Source organism: Gallinula chloropus, assembly GCF_964237585.1.
Source record: "Gallinula chloropus genome assembly, chromosome: 5".
Lineage (NCBI taxonomy): Eukaryota > Metazoa > Chordata > Aves > Gruiformes > Rallidae > Gallinula > Gallinula chloropus.
Window position 1 is genome coordinate 37,908,938 of NC_140090.1, and position 24,400 is coordinate 37,933,337.

General features: G+C 40.7%; 1 protein-coding gene across 1 annotated transcript in view; it reads left to right on the plus strand.

Annotated features, from left to right (window-relative positions):
• Positions 1 to 228: 228 nt before the first annotated feature.
• The window catches only part of ZNF804A (zinc finger protein 804A), a gene marked incomplete at its 3' end in the record, with an annotated part of 144,708 nt that continues 120,536 nt past the window's right edge, over positions 229 to 24,400 (plus strand). The window contains exon 1 of the mRNA XM_084265454.1: positions 229 to 682. Coding sequence (XP_084121580.1) covers positions 572 to 682 — 111 coding nt within the window. The 5' untranslated portion in view covers positions 229 to 571. The remainder of the gene's footprint in view (positions 683 to 24,400) is intronic.

The window sequence follows — 24,400 nt, forward strand, 5'->3', positions numbered from 1 at the left end:
CTGCACGCGGGGCTCTCTTCCCGCGCGGGGCTCGCCTCACGAGGGGCTCGCCTCACACGGCCGGGGTGATGGCTCTGCTCCCCGCCCCTTCCCCCCCTTTACCTGCCGCCGCTCCGCCCGTCCCGGTGCCGCCCCGGTGGAGGGGAGGAGGTGGGGGTGTCGGCCCGTCCGCGGCGGGGGCAGCGGGGCGTGGGGGCTGTGGGTGGCGGTGAAGGCGGCGTGTGACAGATGTCCTCCTCTGACAGCTCTCGGTATCAGCCCAGTGGCTCCCTGCCATTGGCTCAGTGCAGCCGACCGGCAAGGCTGCTCGCTATAATAACACTATGCCTGCCAGAGGCGGCAGCTCAGACGGCTCCGCCGCGGCCGTGCCGCCGCTCCTCCCCCGGCAGCCAGCGCCGCGCCGAGCCTGAGAGGCTGCAGCCCCCCCGCCCGCGCCTCCCGCCCCTCAGCCGGCCGGCGGCGCCGCACATGCCGCGGGGCCCCGCCGGTCCCGGCCCTCCCCGCCGAGCCGAGGCCGGCCTGAGTGCCCCGCCGGTGGCGGGGAGGCGGCCCCGGCCCCATCCCCGGCCCCATGGAGTGCTACTACATTGTCATCAGCTCCGCGCACCTCAGCAACGGGCACTTTCGCAACATCAAGGGAGTTTTCCGAGGCCCCCTCAGCAAGAACGGGAACAAAACTCTGGTAATGGCTTCTTCTTTTGCTTCCCCCCCTTTTCCTCCTCTTCACAGCAGCGTCTCCGGCTGACTGGAAACCGCTGCGTGAGCACCGCCAGCGCTGCAGCCAGCCAGGGTGCTGGCCGGCTTTTTGCGCGGTCGATGGTGCCTTTCCTAAAACCGCGGGGATGCGGTGCCTCAGCTCACGCCTACCGGGCTCCCCTCCTTGCTGGGGGGGTGGGGGGGGGGGGGGTGGGGAGGGCTGTCTCTGGCCCCCCGTATTCCCTGGGGCAATCCGTGCAGCGGTAGTCCCCGGGCGCTCGCAAGTCCTTTCTGCGCTGCCGGTGCGGAGGCTGGCCGTGCGGAGGCTGCGAACGCAAAGCCTGGAGACCCCTTCTCGGCGGGGAGCTGCAGGGCCGGGGCTCCACCGCCCTCTCTGCCCGGGGTGAGGTCGGGGAGAGGCGGCCGGTGCTTTACTGGGGTGACCCACGGGCATCCCTCGCCCGGGAGGGCTCCCTCCGGATCACGGGGTGCCTGCCATCACCGCGAATACCGGGGGCAGCAACGGCTTCCTTCTGCCGGAACCAGTGGGGAAAGGACCCGAAACTTGCTTACTCGAGGGCCGAGCTCTTGGAGTAGGGAGATTCGTTCGTTCATTCGAAAACAGCTTCAGGAACGATAAATCTGCCTTTGTTTGTCGGCTGCCAAGTTTTTAAAAGGAAAACTCTGGGTTTGAAAGGTAATTTGGCTAGGTGTTCCGGAAAGTCTGTATGAGCTATTAAAACTGTTCCTGTATGCTATATATGCTATACACTATACTTTGCTGTCTTTACATATATTGGGTTTCCTATGGTTTTTGCTGACTTGTTTGGACTCTCTTCTCTACTATTACTGAACTTTAATGGAAGAGTTATGACGCGGTAGTATTGGCAATACATGTGCTCTCCTGCCTGCTCAGATAAAAGGGATGTAGGATAGCAGCAGGCTGGGTGAGCTGCATCATGTAGCATCTTAATCGCAGCACAACAAAGTGCGGACAGATGTCTGGAGAGTAGGATGGAGCTGAAAGAGGGGCTTAGCCACGTTGTTTATCGTTCTCTCTCATCACTGTCTTATTCTAAAATCCCCGTTGGAGGAGATGGAGCAGAACTTACCTCGTTCTTGTGCCTCGAATGCACGACCTATATTGATGGGGAATTTACTAAAGTACTTAACATTTGCTAGAGTTGGCAAGCTTACAATTTCTTCCTAAATAAAGAGATTAAAGCAAGTCTGAGCCAAGTCATAAAAATAGTAACTACTACGAGAGAATCTGAGGCAGATTTTTGGACTGTTTCAAATGTAAAGTTCCTGCTTTCACGTTGTAAATCTTGCCACAGTTTCACTTGCTGTAGATTCTGCATATTTTTCTGTTAGGGATTACGTTCTTGGAATTTTAAACAAGTATTTGTAGCATCCATGAGATGGCAATATGTGTGTAATATTTCACTGTTACAGTTGCAAAACCAAGACCCACTGTAGAAATATTTGTTACACTTTAAATAATTGCAGGATACATTGCCTTCTCTCTGATGAACAATTTCAGTAAAGATAGGTTTGGCAGGACTGAGCATACTCTGATGTAACTTTTGGATGCTGTATTATCTTGCTCTTCCTAACTGATTCTGTTTCAATAGAATTTTATTCTTGCTTCTTTTTTTTTCTTGTTTTTTTCTTTATTTTCTTTTTTTTTTTTAATTGAGAAGCAAAACCAAATCAAAGCCCCCAACCCCCACCTCTGTATTCTCAAAGTTCCCAGTTGATTTACTTACTGGTAAAAACATTAGTGACTGAAGTATGTTTGGGGTAACTGGTGTTTGCTTAAAATTTAAATAAACATATTATGTAGGCTTTCAAACACTCATACCCTGGAAAAGAATTTAACTTGACTCTGCACTGAAGTGAGATGGAATAGGTGTGAGGGGAGAAAAGATAGTATCGATGATGGATTTGCCATGAGAAACCTTACCTTTAACAGCTTTTGTTGAGGGCAGTGAGCAGTGTAGCTGTTAAAGGTTTGACGGGTCAGAGGGAAAGTCATTGATGTTGACTTAGTGGACAGCAAAATGAAGTCCTTCACTGTGAAAGAAGTGATATACATGCAGATGTTGAGACTTGTATTTATGTCACTTTTAATTTAAAGGAGGTAAAGGTCCCATTGGGTAGTAATGTTGGGTGATTGGATAGTTCAGACTACAAGTTCTGAGGTGCTGAAGTACCTTTCAGCCTGCTTCAGTGGGAAAATCAAATGTTACATCATTTCAGTGGACCAGTCGCTTTCACTGTAAATAGCTTTTCAAACATAAAAAGGTGAAAATCTTTATTAATGCAAAATAGAATGTGTCTGTAAGTTCTGATAAGAACGCAGCCTTTCGATGTGCTGTTGCTGTCTTCCGTCCTAGAATAGGACCAGGAGAAACAGCAATTTTTAAATCTTAAGAACCGGAAAGATTTTAGAACTGCTCTGACCCAGTCGTACCTTCCCGTTTGCAGTAAAGCATTCAGTCTGACATAGTGTATTCTCCAAGCTTTCTAAAATCACTGCTTCCTTGTAAACTGAGGCGAACCTGAAAACAGCTTCTGTTTGTACAGAATAGTTTCTGTTTAAAAATTCAGGTATTTGAGCTTTCTTCTCTTCAAGAGTTTCTTCTACTGCACCCTGACTAGAAAGAAAGATGACTACACATGTTATGGTAGGATTTCACAGCAAGTAGGAAAGTGCTGGTCCTAGTCAAACAATGAAGTTGTGGTTTCAGGATAATTTCACATAGTGTGTCTTCAAACCTGGGGTTGGGTAGCTTTCAGGGGAGGAAAGTCCTTAGAGCTTGTGACTATTGTCCTATTCCAGAGTAACCTGATACTCACCAGCAACTCATTTTTTCCCTACTCTCCAAGAGAGGTCACTGGGAAACACTTTTCCTGACTGTCCCCAAGGGTGTTCCATACGTCCTAACTGCATCCTGTTTCACACAGAATTCAAGCCATTTAAAGCTTTACAATGTTTTGGTTCAAAGATCCCAGAAGGTATCAGGAAGAAACAGCTGTAAACTCCTGCACACCTAGAAGGGAACATGAAGCACAAAGCTTCCTCCTTCCTACTTGGACAGTTTGGCTGTTTGTTTGAGTTTTTTTTACTCTTTTGGCAGCACAGTGGAGTAACTGTTTCCATTGCCTAGCTCCCAGCACTACCTTTCCCAAAGTCCTGTCTAGCTGTAATGCCTGCTGAGTGCAGGGTGATGAGATAGGGGTATTTGGAAGAGGGAGAGAAGTAGGCAAAGAATGAAGGCACAAAGCAGGAAAAGCCACCATTCTGTTCTTGAGGGAAAGACATAGAGGGAGAACCTGAGCTTGGAGAGGTGTGAAAGGCACAAGAGTGAACAAAGCAAAGGGTGAATTTAGGCAAACTGAGAGAGGAAGCTATGTTAGAAAACCACTTCTTAAAAGTTAAATAAAACAAGAAAGAAATGCCTGTAAATTACCCTTTGTTGAGATGGTGGGGGAAAATGAAGCACTCTACATACAGTTCTCGTCTGATGGTACAGATTGTGTACAGGTGTTCCCTAGGTATGTGCTCAGTGTAGGTTGGGCATGCTTACCTGCTTGTGATGTGCTGCTCTGTATCAGAAAAAACAAATCTGAGTTATGAATTATGAATCTGAGTCATGAGTATGAGTTATGCAGGAGGGGCTCAGCACATCTGGAAGAATAGTGTGAAAACTCTTGACATTCCCTCAGAAACTGCGGGAGTTTGGAAAGAAATGTGTGGTATCTGGGCTGTTGAATAAGGCTTTATCCTTTCCCACTGGAGTCTCTACTGTCTGAAATGTTCTTCATAATAATAACAATAACTAATCTATTACTGGAGTGCTCTGCAGCAGCTCTTTGGAAGGGATGCATAGCTGGTTTTTGGTTTTTTTTTTTTTTTTTTTTTTGGTGAAATACTGTCCGAGCTCCTGTTCTTTGTGTGGCAGATGGCTTTTGATCCAGAAACTCAGAGCTTGCCATGCGGGTCAGTAATGCTCAATGACATTGCAAAGTTGTGCCCTTTCTGCGTTTTTCTGCAGTATTGCCTATGCCTTGGTGTTTTAATCACTGGATATAGTCCTGAGTGCTTGGCCATTTCTTTTCAGGGCTCATACTTGGTGACTTTGAAGTTTTTCCAAAGGCTGTTCTTTTTAGTAGCAGTTTGCAGGCATTTGTTTGCTACAGACTCTTTTGTCTGCAGATCTCAAGTTTTCATGCACCTACTGTGGATTTTTTTTGCACCTTATGTAATTGATGTCAAATTACAGTACTCTTTCTTTGCAATTCACCTTCCTTGCCATGGCTGTTGTCTTGCAGTTTATAATTTCAGAAAGTATTGAAAGTTGTATGGAAAAAATAGCTCTTCAGAGGGATAAATCAGTTGTTTGGAGTCACAACCACAGGTGACTTGCTAAATCCTTAAAATGTCTTTCAGAATATAAACTGAACCATTTTTAAGGCATTATCCTCTCTATGTGCATGAGTTCTGGTTGGTCAGCAAGAGAACTGACTCTGCTTGGTCTTCCGAGCAACTGGAACCTGGGAAGGTGAATTATCTTACATATTCCACTCATGGGAATGGCTTTGTGTCTGTTTTGTCGAGATTTACAGTGATGGAGAACTGGGTCATGTAGGGCTCATTCGCTTCTTTTAATTGGACATATCCATTTTCTATCTTGGTGATCAGAATGAATAAGGTCCTATTACTTGCCCAAGGAGGTCAGTGAAAAGGTTTAGGCCTTTTTATGGTATAAATTGCTGCTGTAACTCTTAGTTGTTGTCTTGATACTGATGGAAAGTAGGTAAGATCAAAAGTTTCCTACTAAGTAGTTGTTTAAATGTTTGTAGTTTCAAATGTACCAAACACAGAAATGTTACTACATACAATAACCTCTGTGGGGTGTGTGTGTGTAGGTTTATACTTTGGTTATAAAAATGTATGCAAGGGACTTAAGGGGCAGAATTGAAACAGTGAGCCCAACTCCAAGGGAGGCAGGCACCAATTGTGTCAAAGTGGAATCAAACTCTGAACTTAATGTAACCATCTTTTATTCATCTAGTTTGTACCATCAGCTACCTTGCCTCTAATGTTTATTGAACAAAACCGCTTTCAATTTCTATTTATAAATCTATGTATGTATATATATATAAAAATATTAATAACTTATTTTAAAAGAAGTCCTAGGGATTAGTTCTACTTTTATTAAAAACTCCATGGAGTTCAGATACTGATATACTAGTGTCCTCTGAAAATGCCATCTGTTGTTCAGGCTGTCTGTTGTCTTTTGTTCTTTTACATTTTGTAGAATATTTTTGTATTTCCAGATCAACTAAAGTAAATATGTTGTGGTGGACATAAAAATTCTTTTAATGATAATTTTCCATTAGGAATATCCATACCCTACTACAGTAAGAAAGTAAAATACCTGTAAAACTGCTTTCCTGATGAAGACTAGTGAAGCTGTTGCACTTGTGTATGGTCAGGTGGAAATGTCTGCTGATTTCAAGGTAATACATATGTAAAATAAGCAATACTTGCCATAGGTTTATTTTAAATAATGGTGAAAACAGGTCCTGCAGTTCTGTTTGCCATACTGTGTATTGGCAGTAGCTGAAGGTAATTTAAAAATTATTTCTTATAAATGCAGAATTTAATGGAACTATTGCAATGTACTGTTTCTGAACTTTAGCATCGTGGAGTTTGTAGGGTGGAGTTGTTAGGCTAGAGTTATATTGGTTAAGGAGGAAAAATGACCCGTTACTTTGATTGCTGGTTTAATGTCTTTGGTCTTCCAGCATGGTCACGATCCACATTTAGCACTAGAAAATGTTCATGTCTTTTCTATGAGAGAAGCTAAATAGTCCCAATTCATTAAAATATTAAAATAACAGAATAAATTTTGCTTATTTTGAGTAGTTAATCAGTGTGACTTAATGATTAAAATCCAACTGGTCAGAAGACAGCATAATAATTTGGTACAATGGAAATTGTATCTGTATTCGACTAGGAGAATTAATTTGTGTGAACACAAGTGACTCCTTGCTTTATAAGGCTATTGGTAACAGGGCTGATTCAGAGCATCATTGACAGAGTGGTTTCATCAAGTCGAGTGAACAGGAGGCTATCATAAGTTAAATGCATTTCCAAAGCAACTCAGAGGTCACACGTCTCATGCAGTGAGATGTGGCATTCCCATGCCCATCAGACTCTGTAGGAGTGCATCATCTGGTCCAAAACTAGTAGGAGCTGGAGTCCAGTGTGCTGCAGACTTAAACTGGGACAGCTTTTGAATCAGAGCTAATACAGAGGCAGACTTTTGTAGTATAAAAGCTTATTAAATGCATGGTAAGCTTCAAACGCATCGGTATTCTGTTGAGTGTAATTAGACTATTACCATGGTTAAATTAGTACACTTGTTTAGCTTTTTCAGATCAAGGCCTTGAAGAGTAAGTCTGAGGAGAGCCTTTGCCTTTAGTATTTTCTGATGCAAATATCCATCGCAATCTCTTAACTCAGAGATACATAACATTAATTTTAACGTTTGCTCAAATATGCTGACTGGAAATCAGCAAGTTGGCTTCTGTATACTAAAACCACTCTTATTTTTTTTGATTCATTGGTCGTACACAACTTTCTTGAGATGCAGATTACAATTTTGAAATCCTTGCATTTCCTGTAGGCTGCGGGAACAGAGGAGTTTTCTGACTTTCTGATTAGCAGAGATTTGCTGTTGAAAAAAATATTTAACTGTGAGGAGCACAGCTAGATGACACTGATTAGTAGCCTTTTAGGTTAGCACAGTGGGTTTTCGGGTAGGACTTGACTAAGTAACTGCAAGATCTTGGATGCCCCTAACTGGCGACAGTTAAAAATACTTCCTTTTTTGAAAGGCACTTAGGCATGCCAACAGGAAAAATTAATCTCTGCAAAAGTCAAAGCTGCTGAATTAGATGCATCTTGGGATGTAGGGATGGACTGAAATAATGCCACAAAATCAATCTAGAGTGTTTTCTATTATTTAATATTTTAATACAGTTAATAATGATGGTGGCCTTATTTATAGCATAGATTCTTTAACACTGTCTGGCGGTGGTGGAAAGAAGGTTGATTTTTTTGTTTGTTCACTTGTGATTCAAATGTAAACAAGGGAGAGGGAACGAGCCTTCCTAATTTAGCTGGCCAATCCCTTATAAACAAATACTAGTCAGACCCTTTTATTTTTCTGTGCATTTTCAGAGTGAGAACCAATGCTTTTCCTCCAGCGTTCTTGAGAGACTGTTATATGATGAGCTGTGACTTAATGTTGTTTTAAAAACCCCAAAGTAAACAAAACAACATTTACTCACGAGAAGGCACAATATTTGTCATGTTTAACCTTGTTTTTTCAGTAGAGATAAGAAACTGCCTGAAGGCGTCAGGAAACTGCAATTTTAAACTCAGTGTTATTAATTAATTTTGTTAAAATATGTTTACCATTCCCTAGCTCTGAGGACTTGCTATGGCAGGGGTACAGATTGGCCAGAGGGTTTTAGTTTTCCCTTGGCAGGAGATATATGTGTTCTGACCATCTGAGTTGTGTACGAACATGAATTTCTGTTGGACCCTGATTTTTTTAATTAGTTCGGATACTGTATTTCCAAATAGTATCAGTATGGAGTTTTATGTCGTGGTAGCTCTACAGATATTCTTGTAAGAAAGGAAATGCAATTTCTTCCCCCACTGTTCTAAGAGCAAATCCTCAAATAAGTCCCAGAGAGTAATCCCCAGCTGTCCCATCTGGCATTGCTCTCCTCAGTGTTTCACCTAATGTTCTGGAAATGTCTTGGAAAAATGTTTAGATTCAGTCTGATAGACTGATTTTTTTTTTTTTTTAATTAGTATCAATATTCTTCACTTGTACAAATTATTTAGGACTCTTCAGGCTTTTTTTGTCTGGCCATGCTGATTTGCATTTCTTTAAAATGAAGTTTTTTGGGTGAAAATGTATTTTTAGTGAGAACCCTCTCCCCACAAAACAAGTGATCAGGCTTGCTTCCTCTGGAACCCACCGCAGCTCAAATGTTCAAGTTGCTAGATTTCTCACAGCTGGCATATAGCCAGCTTGCTTAGATTGGCCAAGTTTTGGCCAGGTTGTTTTCTTTAAAATCTTGTACTGTAAAATTTCTGGTAGAATTTGCCTCTTTACTGTATAGGAATAAGTTCCTGGACTAGGATCACTGCTTCCTTTCCAGCTTAACATACTTTCATAGCAAATACAAATCAAAGTGTCTTTTTCTGTGTGTAGATGTCCATAACATTTGTGGGTTTTGGGTTGCTTGGGTTTTTTTCAATAAACACACTTGCAGCTTGATTTACATGGCAGAATGTGATTGCTCTTTTAGTATGTCTGTTTAAATAAATGCAGTTTCTAAGTATTTAATTTCTGCTGAAAGTGTTTTTACAGGAAACCACAATACCCATTAGAGAATAGCGTATCAGCTGCTACTTCATAAAAGGGATTTTAATAGAATGTCTGGAGTTAAAACTTGGGGACGCCCTGTATAGGGTTATGATGTATGCAGAATCTGGCTGAGCAGTTCATGACGCAGCTGGAGCCTAAATCTGTAAAGTATAATGCACAGTGTTGGTTTTGGTTGCAGTCTGATGTAATACTAGTGAATGACTAATGCTGATGGGCCAGGGACCCCTGTGTAAGGGTGGCAGGCATGGAGGCTTGGGTGGAACCAGCAAAGCACAATCCAGTGGCAGCGCGCGTCTTTTACTGTCACATCTAGTTCGCTTCTCAACTTCTTGGTTAATTGCTGGCTGAGCTGAGAAGGAGGGGAGGAGTGGACAGGAGGAGGTATGGGCAGGGAGGACAGGAAGTGGCCCGAGCAGCACATGGGTACCAGCTGTGGGATGGCACTCCTACTTTCTGCTCCCAGAGGCAAGGAGGAAGTGTGGTGTTTGCTCTTATGGCCTTTGGAAAAGGCAGAGTTTCAAAGTGTATTTGTGGCAATGGTAATAAGACTCTCTGGACTGAGAGACTTGAATTCAACAGCAAAGGGAACTTTTACATTTTACCTGAATTAAAAAACAACAAGTGAAGAAGTGGTATAAATAACATTATACTGGAGATGTTGGAGATTTGGAGAACTTCTGTTCAGTCAAATTCCTCTCAGGGGTGTGCCATGGGAGGCAACATTCTCAAGAACATGGGAAATTCGGACTAGGTAAAAGTAAGAATAAAGTATTTGAGGATGGTCAAACACTGGAGGATGTTGCAGGGAGAGATTGTGGGATCTTCTTCCTTGTAGAAGCTCAAAACTTGAGCCTTAATCTACTCAGCTGTGCTTTAAGCAAGGTACAGTATTAAATGTCCCTTCCAGCCTCAGTCAGCATTACAATTCCCCGTTCGATCTGCAGGAGAGTGGCTTTTAATTCCATCTTCTATAATGAGGTTCCTTGGGGAGTGACACATGTCACTCCCATGTCCTGCTTGCAGCCTTTTGGGACCACTATGTGCTTGTGGCTCTCCTCATCCCAGATGATGGATGGCTGGCAGGAGCATTGTCTCCACTGGCTTTCTCTGAGGATCTCCCTCCTAATCTGTCAGAGGTCCAAAACACAGTGCTTGCTTCAGCACCAAGTAACAGATAAATCAAATGTCACTATTGAATCTACTTATGATTTCTTTTTAGGGATTCCTGAGCTGAGTCATACAATTCATAGTCAGTGACCCAACTTGTAATTAAGAAAGATGATGGACTCGGAACTTGTCCAAAACTAATTCATATTTAGCTTGCTTTCCCCACAAATCATATGTGCTACCAGTGGCGTTTTATTGATTATACTTTTTCATATTAAAAATTGCTGGAGTGTATAATCTTAATTTTAGAAAGACTTTTAAAAGGTACTTGGGAGCACTATTGATAGAGGAATTGATTTGTTGTCATTAGAACAGCATTATGCAGAGGCAAGAGAAACTCGGGCCAAGTGTTTGCCAAAGGCATTGTATGCTGCACTCCTGTATTACTGGAGATGCAGATTGTTGCAAAGAGGGGAAAATAAGGAACACGCCACAGAGCTTCTCTTCAGCCTGCAGAGCTCATGCACTGCGGGTTGGATGGTGTATACTTTCACAGTTTGAGTATTTCCAGGAAAATCGGTCAGGTATTTTACATCTTTTCACACAGTGGGTATGGTGTGTTTATGGGTTGATGTTTACATATATTTAGTCTACATTATATTTTTTCATATATTTTATATAATATACATTATTTTTAATAATATTTTATATATTGTATATTTATGACACCTATTGGTTAACATAGTGATGTGGCATCATATTGATGTCTCATAATCTGTGATTTATGTAGAGTAAATTTTGATTCTGAGGGAATACAGTACCAAAGCTATTTATGAGAGACTAAACATCTCTTTTCTGTAAGAGTGGGCTATTTGCTGCAAACAAACAGTTTCCAAATAATTGAATGGGATGAGCAGAAGACCAAACTTTGAGACGTCCCCATCAAATGTCTCTGTGCATGTGCACATGCTGGGGGGAGACTGTGTGTTCTCCCCCCTCCCCATCACAGTAGAAATGTTAAGCTTCCTTTGAGGTGCTCTGGATACTACAGGACAGGTAATGGCTAATGCTGACCGTAGTGTAGTCAAGAGGTGAATGTTGGATTAATTTTCCGATCGGTTAGTAGAATAACTGGAGCCATCTAGAATCACCTTCTAAAAAAAATAAATAAATCTGTCAGCAGTTTGATGCACAGCAAATGTGAAAGCCACAATATGGAATAAATTATCAAATGGCTCAAGTTCAGTGTCTCTTTGAAGACTACAGGGCGGGGGGTGGGAAGGGGAGAGGGAATTACACTTGTATTTTACACCTGCCAAACTGAATTAGAGCAACAAAGCTGTACAATTACAATTCAGAGACCATGATTTATTCTCGGAGTTAGGTAATTAAAAGGAGGACTACACTTGAAGGTTCAGATTGGATTATTAGAAAGAGTCCCTTGCATGAATATGACCCATACAGAAATCACTGTTTTCATGTCTTCTATTTTAAGAATTTTGAATCGGAATGTGAAGTGACTCATCCATTATTTCTTCATCTCTTCATCAGCGAGATGCACAAGAAATTGTTCCTTTGATTGTTTCCCTGTAAATGTAAAATCTTTAGTTTCTTCATGCAACAGACATTCATAATTCCAATTAACATTAATGAGTCTCACATATGTGCACCGAGAAGAAAAAAAATGGACCTTTTGTCTCTTAAAAGTATGTGTTTAACTGCAGAAAAAAATGAAGAAAAAGCTTTTGGTAAATTACAGGTTACAGTATCAGTAGCCTCTATCTCATTTAGCTATCTCAGGTAGCTAACACCTTCCCCTGGTTTTCTCTCCCCTGTCAAGGCCCCTTATGAGTTATAGATGCAGGGTGATCAGTGCTATCAGCAAACGGGAGACCGCAATGTTGCCTCCAGTTATAAGATTAATTACTTAATATGCGGCATTTTCAACCCAATGGCAGGATTACAACAGGGTTCATGTGACTGTACTTCTCTGGCCTCATGGCATAACTCTATGGGAACAGAGTCAGAAGGAGTAAAGAATTATTAGTATCCCAGTGACCTGTAAAGCAGGAATGCTTAGTGCTCCTTCTTCAGAGGTTCTCCAGTCATCCTTCTAAAGAATAGGACCGATACTGGAAGGAGTAGGCGACTTTGTGTAATATTTGGTAATATTTCATGTTTTCTTGTGTAGGACTCTTAGAGCAGCTGTGATTTACCTGCTGACACAAGAGAAGTCTTGATCAGGCTCAACACTGTTAGAAAGTGAATGTGATTTTAGTAAACTAAATGCTGATCTCAAGAGCAGCATCTGCTCCTGTTGCTGGACAGACAGTCTTGACATGGGGACTTCTGCTTAATTTAATTCATTGCCAGTTAACACCAACTTTTTAATTACTGGTTTGGGTATTGGGGTTGGGACAGAGGACTTAAATTGGCAGTGGCAAAGCTTGAGTGGAGGCAGGTGGATCACAGTGGTATTGAGACCAACAATGAATGCAGGGTCCACCACGAGTTTTCCCACATCCCCTCACCATGCGAACCTTCCATGTGGCCCCAGTACAACTCCTCAGTCACAGCTGACATACAAAAATGCTTCAAGGAGCTCATTGCTGTATAAATACAGTGAAACCATATGGTCTATCAGAATCATAATATCACTTCAGAGGTTTAGAAATAGCGTGTTTATTAGCTGCTAGCACTCCATAATTTTCATTTAAATGAATAGCCTGAAGTACTCACCATAGCTATAGTTCCATACAAACCTGTAGTGCCGTTTGGTTCAGGAAAGAAGGCATCATCATTCCCATGAAAAAAAGGATGGTAAAACTCTCTTTGTTTGACCCTTGTGCTAGCAGCGATCTCATGGGATCACGGCTGGACTCTCATGTAGGTCTAGGTTACAATTGCACTCCATGTAAGGTGCTCTAAAGTCCACATCTATATGGGATGCTCTAGGCTTTAAAATAACTTTTCACACTTTCCTGAAGCATCTCCTGATACTATTATTATTTTGCAACTGAGTTTCTTCTGCATTATTTGAAGTTAAGGCCATTTTGTCCTGACTAGTAACCATCGCTCCTCAATGGTTCCGTCCTTCAGATATTGGTAAGCTGCAAGAATCTGTGTTCCTTGCACCTTTTCCAAGCTTGGCATGCTTAGCAATTTCATACATCAAGTCCTCAAGACTTGATTATGCCATGGCTATTTTTGTTTGGTTTTTTTGTTTTGTTTACTCCAGCTTTTAAATAGGAATCTATCAAAAAGGTTCCCAGCAGTCCATATAAAAAGGTGAAATTAGAAGAATACCATGGATATTGCTAGTGGTTCCTTGATGCTACAGATATTTGGGGGTGGATCATGCAATCTGTATTTATAGTGACATGTGCTTATTCTATACATAGTCTCTCTACCATCATTGGGACCACTCACTTGATCCTATTCTTATCAGTTCTCCAGTTTCCTCCTCCACTCAAGCTCCTTACCACAGCTGCAGTGTTTGGCTATGGGTAGAGCTTTATGTGGGGTTTGGAGCCTGTAGTTGTGCTATGATTTCTTCGTTGCCTTTGCTGTATCAGATATGATTTTTAGCTTCTTGAGAGGGTGCTTGGATAAATCCCTGATTATAAGACATGTAAGACAGACTTGCTTGTATTTTATAAGAATAGTGTAGTCCTTGACAGGAACTGACAGATTTATTTCCCTCTGCACTATTAATTGCTCAAAGTTGTATATGTTTGTGTATATATTTGCTCTTTTCTATGTGAAAGAATAGGAATAAATATCAAGTATTTCTACACAGTTAGAAATGCAAGTTATATTTCTGACCTCTTTGTCTTTTAATCTTTGCCTTATTCCCCCCTGTGTTGGTTTGTTCCCCCCCCCCCCCCCCCCATCTGTAGAAAATCTACCTATCTTGGTTAGCATTTTGCTGTTGTCCTGCTCAGTGCAAACCTCACCTCAGTGGGCACATCCATCTTCTGTCGTGGCTCTTTGACCTCCCAGCCCACTTCAGGTGACTCTCCTTATGTGCTTTTTCTGGTTTGTGGGATGATATGAATCCATTGAGGGTTTCTTTTGAAAGCAATGTCAAATTTTCTCCTTTCAGCGCAAATATTTGGAAATAACCTGTGTTGTGCTGAACTTGGATCTCACTCTCAATTCTTACACAGTTGTACAATTTGATTTTCTCAATTTTGCCATCCTAACTAGATTGGCTTTCTCATCGCTTGCCATCTACTATGACTTCAGGTTCATCCATAATTTCTTCATAGACTCAATTTTTAAAATAACAGATGTAAATTGAATGAAGTTGCACTTCACAGCAGTCAAATGCTAGTCACCACCAATACCCCTAAGTTAATTTTTACTTGTAATGAAGCATGAGAGCCATCAAGATGTGTGTGTGGTTAATCTGAAGAACCGTACTGCTCTTGCAACATCCCAGACTGCCAGGCTGCAGAAACACTTGTTATTGTCACCATTGTTAGAGCAGGATTAGGTCTTACATCTATCTGTTCTTTCACCCTTCATCGCTCCAGAGTACAGGATGTAACTTGCTGAGATTTCATGTTATCTTGCTTTGGGGCCACTATGCTGTTATCTTTTGTCCCCTCCTCCTCTATGCTGGGGAGCAGGGTGCTTGAGTCATACAGCTACCTTGCTTTCACTCCAGTTAGAGTACCGGGCTTGGAATGCAAGGAAAGAAAGAAAACATCATAAAACTTTCAAATAGAATGATGACAAGTTAATATGCATGCTTTAACACTTAAAAAAAAAAAAGAAATAAAATCCTGAGATGCCAGGATTGTCTTGTGAGCAATCATTTTCTTGACAAAGCTCTGGATTTGAGGAACATTTGAAGAAAATAAACAGATTTCGTGATTACTTTCCTTGACGTCGTCCAACACATATTTTTTTTTTTTAAGCATATGGTAAACTTTGGTATTTTATGTTTCTTGCTGCCTTTTCATATTCCCCTGTTTCATTTCTTTTATATCCATCATTTGAAGTGGTGGGGGTTGGTAAATGGTGATGGTAAATGGTGGTAAATGCATTCTCTATTATAGTCTCTGCCTTTTTTAGTGTCTGTCTGTCCTGTGCTCCTGCTTTTCTTTTTCTTTCTCACTTGCTCTTTTTCCATAATTTTCCTCTTTACTTATATCTCCTTAATACTAATTTCTTTCTTTTTTATATATATACATTTTTTGAACTTTGTTCCATTTCATATCCCAGATCTCTGCAAGTTATGTCTCAAAACCAGGTGCCATTTTAGAACTAGTTTAACTGCCTTTGGTCAATCAGAAAAGGAGAGTTCCAGCTCTGAGCTTTTATTTTTAACTTTTTTTTTTTTTTGTCTTTGGGTTAGAAGTGAAAAACCACTTTTGACTGTGTGGTACGAATAAATTCTCTAATGCAGTCTTAATTGCTTTGCTCATTAATTTGTTAGATCTGGTACAGATTTAATGATATCGTTGCAGCTGGCATTTAGCTGATTGGAAAAACATGACAATTTTTGTATTTAGATACTGCAAATGAGAGAACAGTAAAATTGGTTTCTGCTACTCTGTTTCGCTGCTTGTAATGCTCCACATTTGTTCTTGTGAGCAGTTCCAAGTGAGAAGGGCCCACATAAAGCCTGACTAGACAGAACACAGAAGTTTGTATTTCTAAAGAAGTGCACAGTTATTTCTTTTGCTTAAAAACCAAATGGGACAGCAGGATGAGTGTGTGCTCACACTGAAGTGTGCACACATAGAATGTATTTAGAGGATCATCATTCCTTTCATGATATGAACAGCATGGTGAAGGCTGGATTTAGGTAGACTTGGGCAAGCAGGTTATGATCACATGAAAATGAAGAGATCTCTTGTAAAATTTTCTTGCAGTGATGTTTTTTGATTTTTTTTTTTTTCTTGGACAAGGAGACAATAGCAAAACTGACATCTGTTGTTTTAAACGGTCCTACATCATGATGGTGAACACTTAACCTGATTTGAATTCACCTTCAAGTATGTAAGATAAAGACCTGAGTGGTTGTTCATGATGAAAAGATATCAAAAAGTGATTTTGAAGAAATGAGGGTTGGCTAAGGATGCAGAGGAGGATTTGGCTGGTGACGAAGCATGTAGATTGCTTCAGTAGCATTGCTGGAAGTGCTGAGGCAGGTTTGAGTGGCAGTGTTCAAACTGGCAGAAAGATGGACTTTACAGAGGTGTCTGTGACTGGCCATTTCTCAAGCAGATCTCAAGAACCTGTGTCAGTATGGGAGCTTTGCTGAGGTATGTGAAGAGCCACGTTGGGAATTGCCCCTTCTCTTGTACTTGTGGGCTACATAAAGTTAAAAGGTCAAGAAGGTATTTAAAAATGTATGCTGAAAATTTAATAGAGTTTAAAATTTATGTTTTCTAAAAGGCGTAGAGGAATGCTTAAAACAAAATTATGAAACTCTTGACTCCTCCTAGCTGTCAAACGTCGTTGAAACTTTCTTGAATGTTTACCCTTTTCTTTCCTTTATCTCATCTCCCAAAAGAACAGTCTCTCCAGATTACAATAATGTTCAAATAGTCTAATAAACATCTCATGGTAATTAAATGCTTCCTATGCATACGCATGCATTTGCTCACTGCTCTGTGTGTACCCATGGAAGAAGGTCAGCTGTAAGGAGCTGGGCACCTTGTGTGTGTCATTCATCAAGCTGATGTTTGGAGTGTGTAGAAAAGCTAAGTGGATGAAAAGCAGCTATCTTTTTTTTTAAAAAAAAAAGCCATTTAACGAGATATTCAGTGAGGAGGTAACATCTTTAAAAATATTTAGTGCCACTCCAAGCCTGAAAAAGCAACTTTCTGAAATATTTCAAGACCAGCATCTTTCCGGGGAAAGCTGAGCTGTTCTCCGGCAATGAAGTTACTATCTTTTAATGTTACAATTGCTTAACCAATAGGAAAAACTTCTCTTGGTTATTTTATACTTAGGTCTACTTACTGCCTGGAAATACAGACTGTACTGAAATACATTAATTGTTTAAATGTGGCAGATATCAGAACAAAATTAGCTTCATTATACTGTATGAAACATGTTAGAATTATATTAAAGTATGTTCAAATTGCTAGGCAGGCAGGGATTGGGAGCCTTTCTAGCACTCTAACATAGTGCATCTGACTCTCTTCATGTGAATGAAAAGGATTTTTTTTTTTTTTAAAGATCCCGGCTTAAGTAGCGTACACTTTGCTTGCTTAAACCCTATTTTAAATGTTAGGTTTTGTTGTTATATTTAATTTCCGATTCCCCTGATGTTGCTTGAATTTCAGAGGTAAATGAAATTAATTCTATAGTGTATTGACATGCACACTCACTCCTCTAACTGTCAAATTTCTGATTCTATTCTCTGAAACATTTGTTTATCATCAGATTTGCTTAGTTGTACATGTTGAGACCGGAACAGTTACAGCTGGTTCCCATCTCATTCTTCCTGAAGGAAAGTGTCCATCTCGCTTATTTTCAGAGTGTGTAACAACATATTACAAATTGCCAGTAAGTGACAGCTTGTAAAATAGGGTCACATCTTGCAGTTCCACTAATGTAAATGAGGTATCTTGTATGTTCTGCTTTTACTGAATGGTGGTGACTGAATCATGTATTTATTCTGATGTCAGTGTTTTGTATATATGTACCTTTGAATTCTTCTTTTATATCTCACCTGTTGAACAGCTTTAATATAGCTGAAATTTCTGGCCCCATCTGGCCTTCCCTGGTCCATGCTGATGAGTGGGAATCAGAAGAGAGCTATTTATGCCTCCTTTAGCAATAATTGGAGAATATTTAAGTCAATCATGGGGATGTAGGAATGATCGCATTACCTTGGCTTAGAAATGTTACCCTGTCTTATCTGTGCAGGCTTGTATCCTAAGAGCACGAGTAAATCGATTCAGCTTAGCTTTCTTTTCTTTTAGGCTAAGCTAATTTGAATTGCCATACATTGCTCACAGTTAAGGGCAAGAATGGGGACAGCTGATGTATAGAACCTTGTGAGAACACGGGGTTGCCCATTTGAGCTGTAGGACTTGCATTGAAGTGCTCATGTTTCATCAAAGTATTTGTTCGTGCTTGCATTATAATTAATTTCAGAGAGATATGGCACTTGGGAGGTGAATCGCTTTTCCCCCTTTACCATGCGTTAGTGTGATTTGCATGACTGTGCTGGGACAGGGCAACTCAATTGCTGTTGGAGAAAATGAAACTCCCCTCCATGAGTCTTCCAAAATATATGTTAAGCTCAAGGTGGGGACATAAGGGTCCAAGCTGGTGACTGGCCTTTGGATAGCTTTGAAGCACAAGCATTGGGTCTAGGGAATTGGAGTAAGTCCAGTTTGAAGTAAATCCCTGCCCTGCCTGTGGTACATGTTTATTTACACGAAGTGCATCAATCTAGAGATCCATCTTGTTGTGCAGTTTCTTTGTAATGTAAACATGGTTCCTAAGTGTCTTCAGGGCTGAGAAATCAACCTATTTCCAGAATCAGCATTTTACCCTGCAATATGTGTGTATTAGATATTATGCTCATAATAATTATAAACTACATAGTGTTTCCTTTGTGGTGTATGAGGTGATGAGGTAAGATAAAAATACAATACTTCTGATTTTTCTACTATGTGCTTACATGTAAACGTTCCCTCTTACACAGATATACACACAAAATTTCTTCCCCATGTGGTTGGCAATGTCATTTTTACCAAGTAAGGAGGCATGGGGAAGCAGGCCTGTGGAGCAAGAGCATCAAAACCCAGTGTGTGCAATGGATGGACTTGAGGGCTTTTCCTGCCTGCCAGCTCTGGTCCGCTCCAGTGGACTAAAAAGCCATTAGGAGGTGGAGTGTGTTGGGCAAGTCCTGCAGTTCATCTTCCTGTCTCACTTGTGGGCTCCAGGACATCTCCATAGTGTGCATCCAAACACAGTAAATGAGAGTGGTTGGGATATCTAGAGGCGCACACTTCAGGAACTAAAGCACTCATAGAGATGCATCTGCTTATGTAGATGTTCTGCTGCCAAGCGACATTTACTAGAAGCAGGTTTGTTTTTCCAGTCGAGAAATTAAAGTATGGGAGAGGTGGATGCTATGTTTATGAAAGCCCAAAATGTTTTATTAAGTTAATTTATATTTGCTGTTGGGTTTTCCTTTTTTCCAGTGGAATATTCATGAATCCTTTGAAATTAATTGGTCTGCTCATTAGAAAAATTAGTGGAGATACCATTTCCGTAAATGTCCAAGAACTAAGCTTGCAAGGAAGGTTCAAGCTCTTCCCAAGTGTTTGAGGGCAAAATCAGCACCATGTCTGTCTGCCTATGTTCCCCTTAAATTGTGTCTGTCTGGCTTCATTAGGACTAATAGCATCAGAGGAAGGAGCCATTTTCCCCTGCATTCTCCAATTTTTCTTTCAATATTTGCATCTTTTAGTTTGCCTATTTTACTTTATTTAGCCAAGTCTGCAAAACAAAATTTGTGATTCTTGCACTGCATAATTTTAATTCCTATTCTCTTTCAATCTAGGACTGTATGAAACAGGCCAGAAAAGCAAGGCACAATATCTGGAAAAGTTATTTAAGGATGGTTAAAACCTGGTTCTGAGACTAGGCAGAATTTGTTGTAGAAGATCAGTAATTAAGTCAAATCAAGAGCTGTGCTTCACATACAGAAGAGTGGCTTGGCACCAACGCAGTGGAGCTGCCCTCTTGCATTTCTTTAGCAGTTGCTCCAAAATCATGGCATCAAAATGCCTTGGTGTTTCTGTTCCACTTTCTCTAACCACTTTGCTTAGATCTAGACATCTGAAAGAGCACAGGGGAAAAAACTGATTTATGTTAAAGATTTTAAAAAAATTAAAACGGAGACTGTTCTGCTCTGTTTCTCTGGGACAGGCACTCTGGTGAGCAGCTTGGGATGTCGGGATGGCTTGTTTGCTCTTGCTGTGTCTTGTGCTGGTTATATGGTATTCCTGTGCAGTGGGGATGGCCAGGACTTCTCTTGTCTGTGGAGCTCCTTGCGTGGCCAAGGGACCAAGTGTCACCTCTCTGATGTATGTGCTTGTTTTTGAGAGTCTCCTCCTCCTTTTGGTAACCTGAACACCAAGGGTTTCTCATTGACATTGGTGGCAAAATGCCTGGTGAGTTTAATGTTGGAGCTTCTTTCTCTTAGTGTTGACTGTTTGTATGAGGTCTTTTTCACCCAATTTTATAACAAATGTGCAAATGTTTGCAATAGATGATTAAATGTGCACTACGTGAACTTTTGGGACATTATTGCTTGTTGTTGCTACAGGAAAATGCTGAGATGTGTGTGAAAGGCTATAATAATTAAAATATTCCCATTTTCATGCATAATATTATTTAGATTTATATTTGTAAAACTAAGGAAGACTAATATTTCTGTCAACTTCTGACTTTTTCAAAGAAAAACAGTGAGTGGCCAAGCATGTTTTGGGTATAGAAGTATTTTACACAAAGTTTAAATTATACCATTCTCCTGTTGAGTGAGATACAGTCAGGTCAGTAGTGTTTTCACTTATATATTTTAAATTACAAGGTAGCTAGGTTGGTAGTGATGCTTTTTGCTTTTGTTACTGCAGTACAACATGAGCTGACAGCTCCCCTTAACAACTGGCCATAATAGTCCTAAATGGGGTGAGTGCTACCTGCCTGCACAGGGTCCTTCTGTTCACCTGGCATTTTGCCCACGTAGATATTACTCCATAAAATTGGAGTAAAAGATATGGGCATGCACTGATCTTTTTCAGATCCCCACCAACTATCTTCTTAATTTTATCTCCAACATTTGCAGTTGTTCCTTTTATCTGTAAAGTTAAAAGTTAGGGCAAAAAGAATTTGTGGGCATTTCTGAGTTGTAAGTAGACGTGATCAAGCTAATTGTCAAATAGTTGTGTAAGGTAAAAGAATAATACACAAGTATTGAACTGAACTTGAATATTATTAGTGCTGTAGTTAGCAACAGTCATTTCTAAACAAGTAATGTAGGTAAAAAGGGAAAGGGGGAAAATACTGAATTTTGGGAGTGACACTGAGCTGCAATTGCAGGTCTTGATCATTCTTTAAAAAGCAAACCAAACCCAAACATTTCTTAATTCCTGGCTTCAATAAGTATCATGTGGGGTGTAAATGTGCATTTCTGGTGCAAAGCCATGGGTAATGCTGACTATTTTGAAACATTTTGGTGGAACTGCGACCACTCATCCCATTTTGCTCCTGCTCGGGTCTTCTGGAAAACTGGGTATTTCCCCCCCCCCTTTTTCTGCTTCTAGTTTTAGATTTCAATAGAAAAAGACTCATGGCTGGACTCGCTTTTGCCAGGTACATCCGAGCAAGATTAGCTGGCTCTTCCTCAAAGAGAGCATAAGGACAAGAGCAGTTCAGCACAGCTGGGTGCAGGAGTGGGAAGCCAAAGCCTGGAAATAGCCATTAGCCGTGTCCTGGCAGGCGCTAGCGTGAATCAGATGACTCCCAGGCAGGACAGGAGGGTGCTGCAGCATCTTTGTTGCATGACATTGGAGAAACCTTCAGCTGAGCTAATTTTCTTTGCCAAAAAGAGGTTTATTAAGTCAGGTGGTTTTTGTAGTTTTGTATTGCAGTTTCTTGAGATTCATCCTGCAACCGCAATGAAGTAACTGCATGCATCTGTTTGATATTCAGTTTGGAAAAAAGGGGAGGGGGAAGGAGTGATAGAGGAGATAATTAGAGGAAAACTAATTAGGTTTGTTGCTTTGTATTTTTTTTATAGTCTTACTTTGGAAAAAAAAAAAAGTACTCTTCCCTCTGCCCTCTTCTCTCCTGCTGTCCTCTATTTCACTTCAAAGACACCAGCATTTTCTGAGAGGAGATTAGGTATTGCAGATTTACAAAAAGCACAGGTTATATTTAAGAAGCTTACTCTTCTTTGCATCTCCCCCTCTTACAAATATCCAGTATCTTTTAAAACCCCAGGAATTTATTTTAGAGAATGGGAATTCCCAGTGCCTGCTCAGCAGCCCTGGTTACTTGCTCTGCAGCATCACGCCTGAGGTTTGGGCAGTGAGTGCATGGCAGAGGATATTCTCTTGCCCTGTGAGGTGCTGCTGAATACTTGTGTCTTTTTGACCTCATGAAAGAGGAATAGAGTACACAAGCAGAGTGTTAAATATGAAAAACAAATGTGAAGCAGAAATTTGCCATTTTCTGTGATGACTTAAAAGCTGAAAAGCTGTGTTAAAATCATTATTATTGTGGTTTCTCTCTTTGTTAGAGTTGAAAGGGAGAATGTTCTTGTTTCCTACCATTTTGGTCCCAAATTCTAGATGCATCTCCAGCCCAGGTACTCACATCTGTAGTCCCTCTGTTTTGAGGGATAAGTGAATAAAAGAGTAGTGTAATAGAAATAATTTTTAAACCCCTTACAAACACCAAAGAGGATGGTTCATTGCATTGTGTAAGATGTTTACATAGGAACGTAGTAACAAGCATGAGAATTAGCTCATCAGCTCTTTTATTCTCATCTGTCTGGGTAGGGAAAGTGGAGAATTTCCCTTTTTCTCTTTGAGTGCAGGAAGGCTTGTTTGGGAGTGAGCCCTGCTCCCCCTTCTGCCCAGGAATTTCTCTTAGTTTGGCCAGTTATGCTGTTTGCAGGTTGCTCCCATTGCCTTGTTGGTTGTTTTATTTGATTGTAGTTTTCCTGCTGCTTTAATTGGTGTACTCTTGTAATTTGTAATCTACTTGTGGAGTTCAAATTATAACACTTTCTTCTTTTCCTTGCCCCCTAGATACTTCAATAATTTTAAAGAAGGATAGATTATTTTATCTAGAGCTTTTCCAGGCCCAGTAATTTAGTTGAGAAGGTCATCAATGCTCCTAGTCAAAAATCTGTTTTTGTAACTTTTAACATCATATATTCCCTTGGGAATCAGCCTTACAAGAGAAATACAGATAGAATCACAATGATTTTGTGAAGATCTGTTAAGGATGGAAGAGTTTAATCATTAATTATTGCTAAGATAATAGTGAATATTTTACATTTATAATACTTCACTGACAATTTACAAAGGAATCAGCCTGGAAGTAAGGTAATCTTAGAAGTCTACTTAGGAAGTTTAAAGTAAGTATTCCAGAAAACCCTCTATGTCAGCATAGTTCCACTGATGTGTGACACAGCTTTGAAGGAGATGCTTGTGTTTTACATTCCCATCTTTTATTACTGAATAGTTAATGCTTAGACATGGTGCATTTTGTACAAAGATTTTTGTAGGCTGTGCAGAATCCCTACCCATTCTAGTTGGACGACATATGTAGACCTTTTATTTGAGTGTTGACGTGTTGGTTCAACAGCTGTTACTTTGGAGCACAGTGGGGATGAATACTGGACTGGATGTCAGACATTTGCTGTCCAGGAGTAAATAGGTATTTGTCAGCTTTAGGGAAATGAATAGAAAACAGAATTTCACTGTTGGATGTAATATGGCACAGCTCGCTATGTCTAGTTTGTGTACCCTTCCTTTGAGTTCACTGCCAAACTTGGAAAAAAATTGTGTGTATAGCACAAATCTCAGTCTTTATTTGAATGTGGCTTTGGCCAATAGGCTTTACACCAAATCACATGCAGCCTGTCTGTGTTAGCGTTAAACTAGAGCTGCTAATGTCTGTCCTGCTAATAGCATAAATCCAGCATAAAATCCATTTCCTATACGTTTTTGTATCTGGCCTAATCCAGGCTTGAGCTCCACCAGCGATCTGGTAGCATGTGGGTTCGGCATCCACAGAGATTATCTGAATGTAACCTTGAGTGTACGCTTTGGATGGGATCTGCTGTGCCATCCTTGGTTTGCAGAGTATGTAGGGGAGGGAATAAAGGAGAGGGCTGAGAAGATGAGGAAGGTTGGAAAGCTTTGTCCTTGACGGTTCTTGTGCTCTTCAGCTGCACTAAGGGAAACTAACCAATGTGATGAAATCGTAAGAGGTGTGGGTTTTTCTTGGAGGTGAGAAAGGGTTTTGTGTTAGAGGTCCATAATTACCCTGATTTTATGTCTGTATCTTGTATCATTTCAATTTTAATATTTTTGCAGGCTTTATAAATGAGTTCT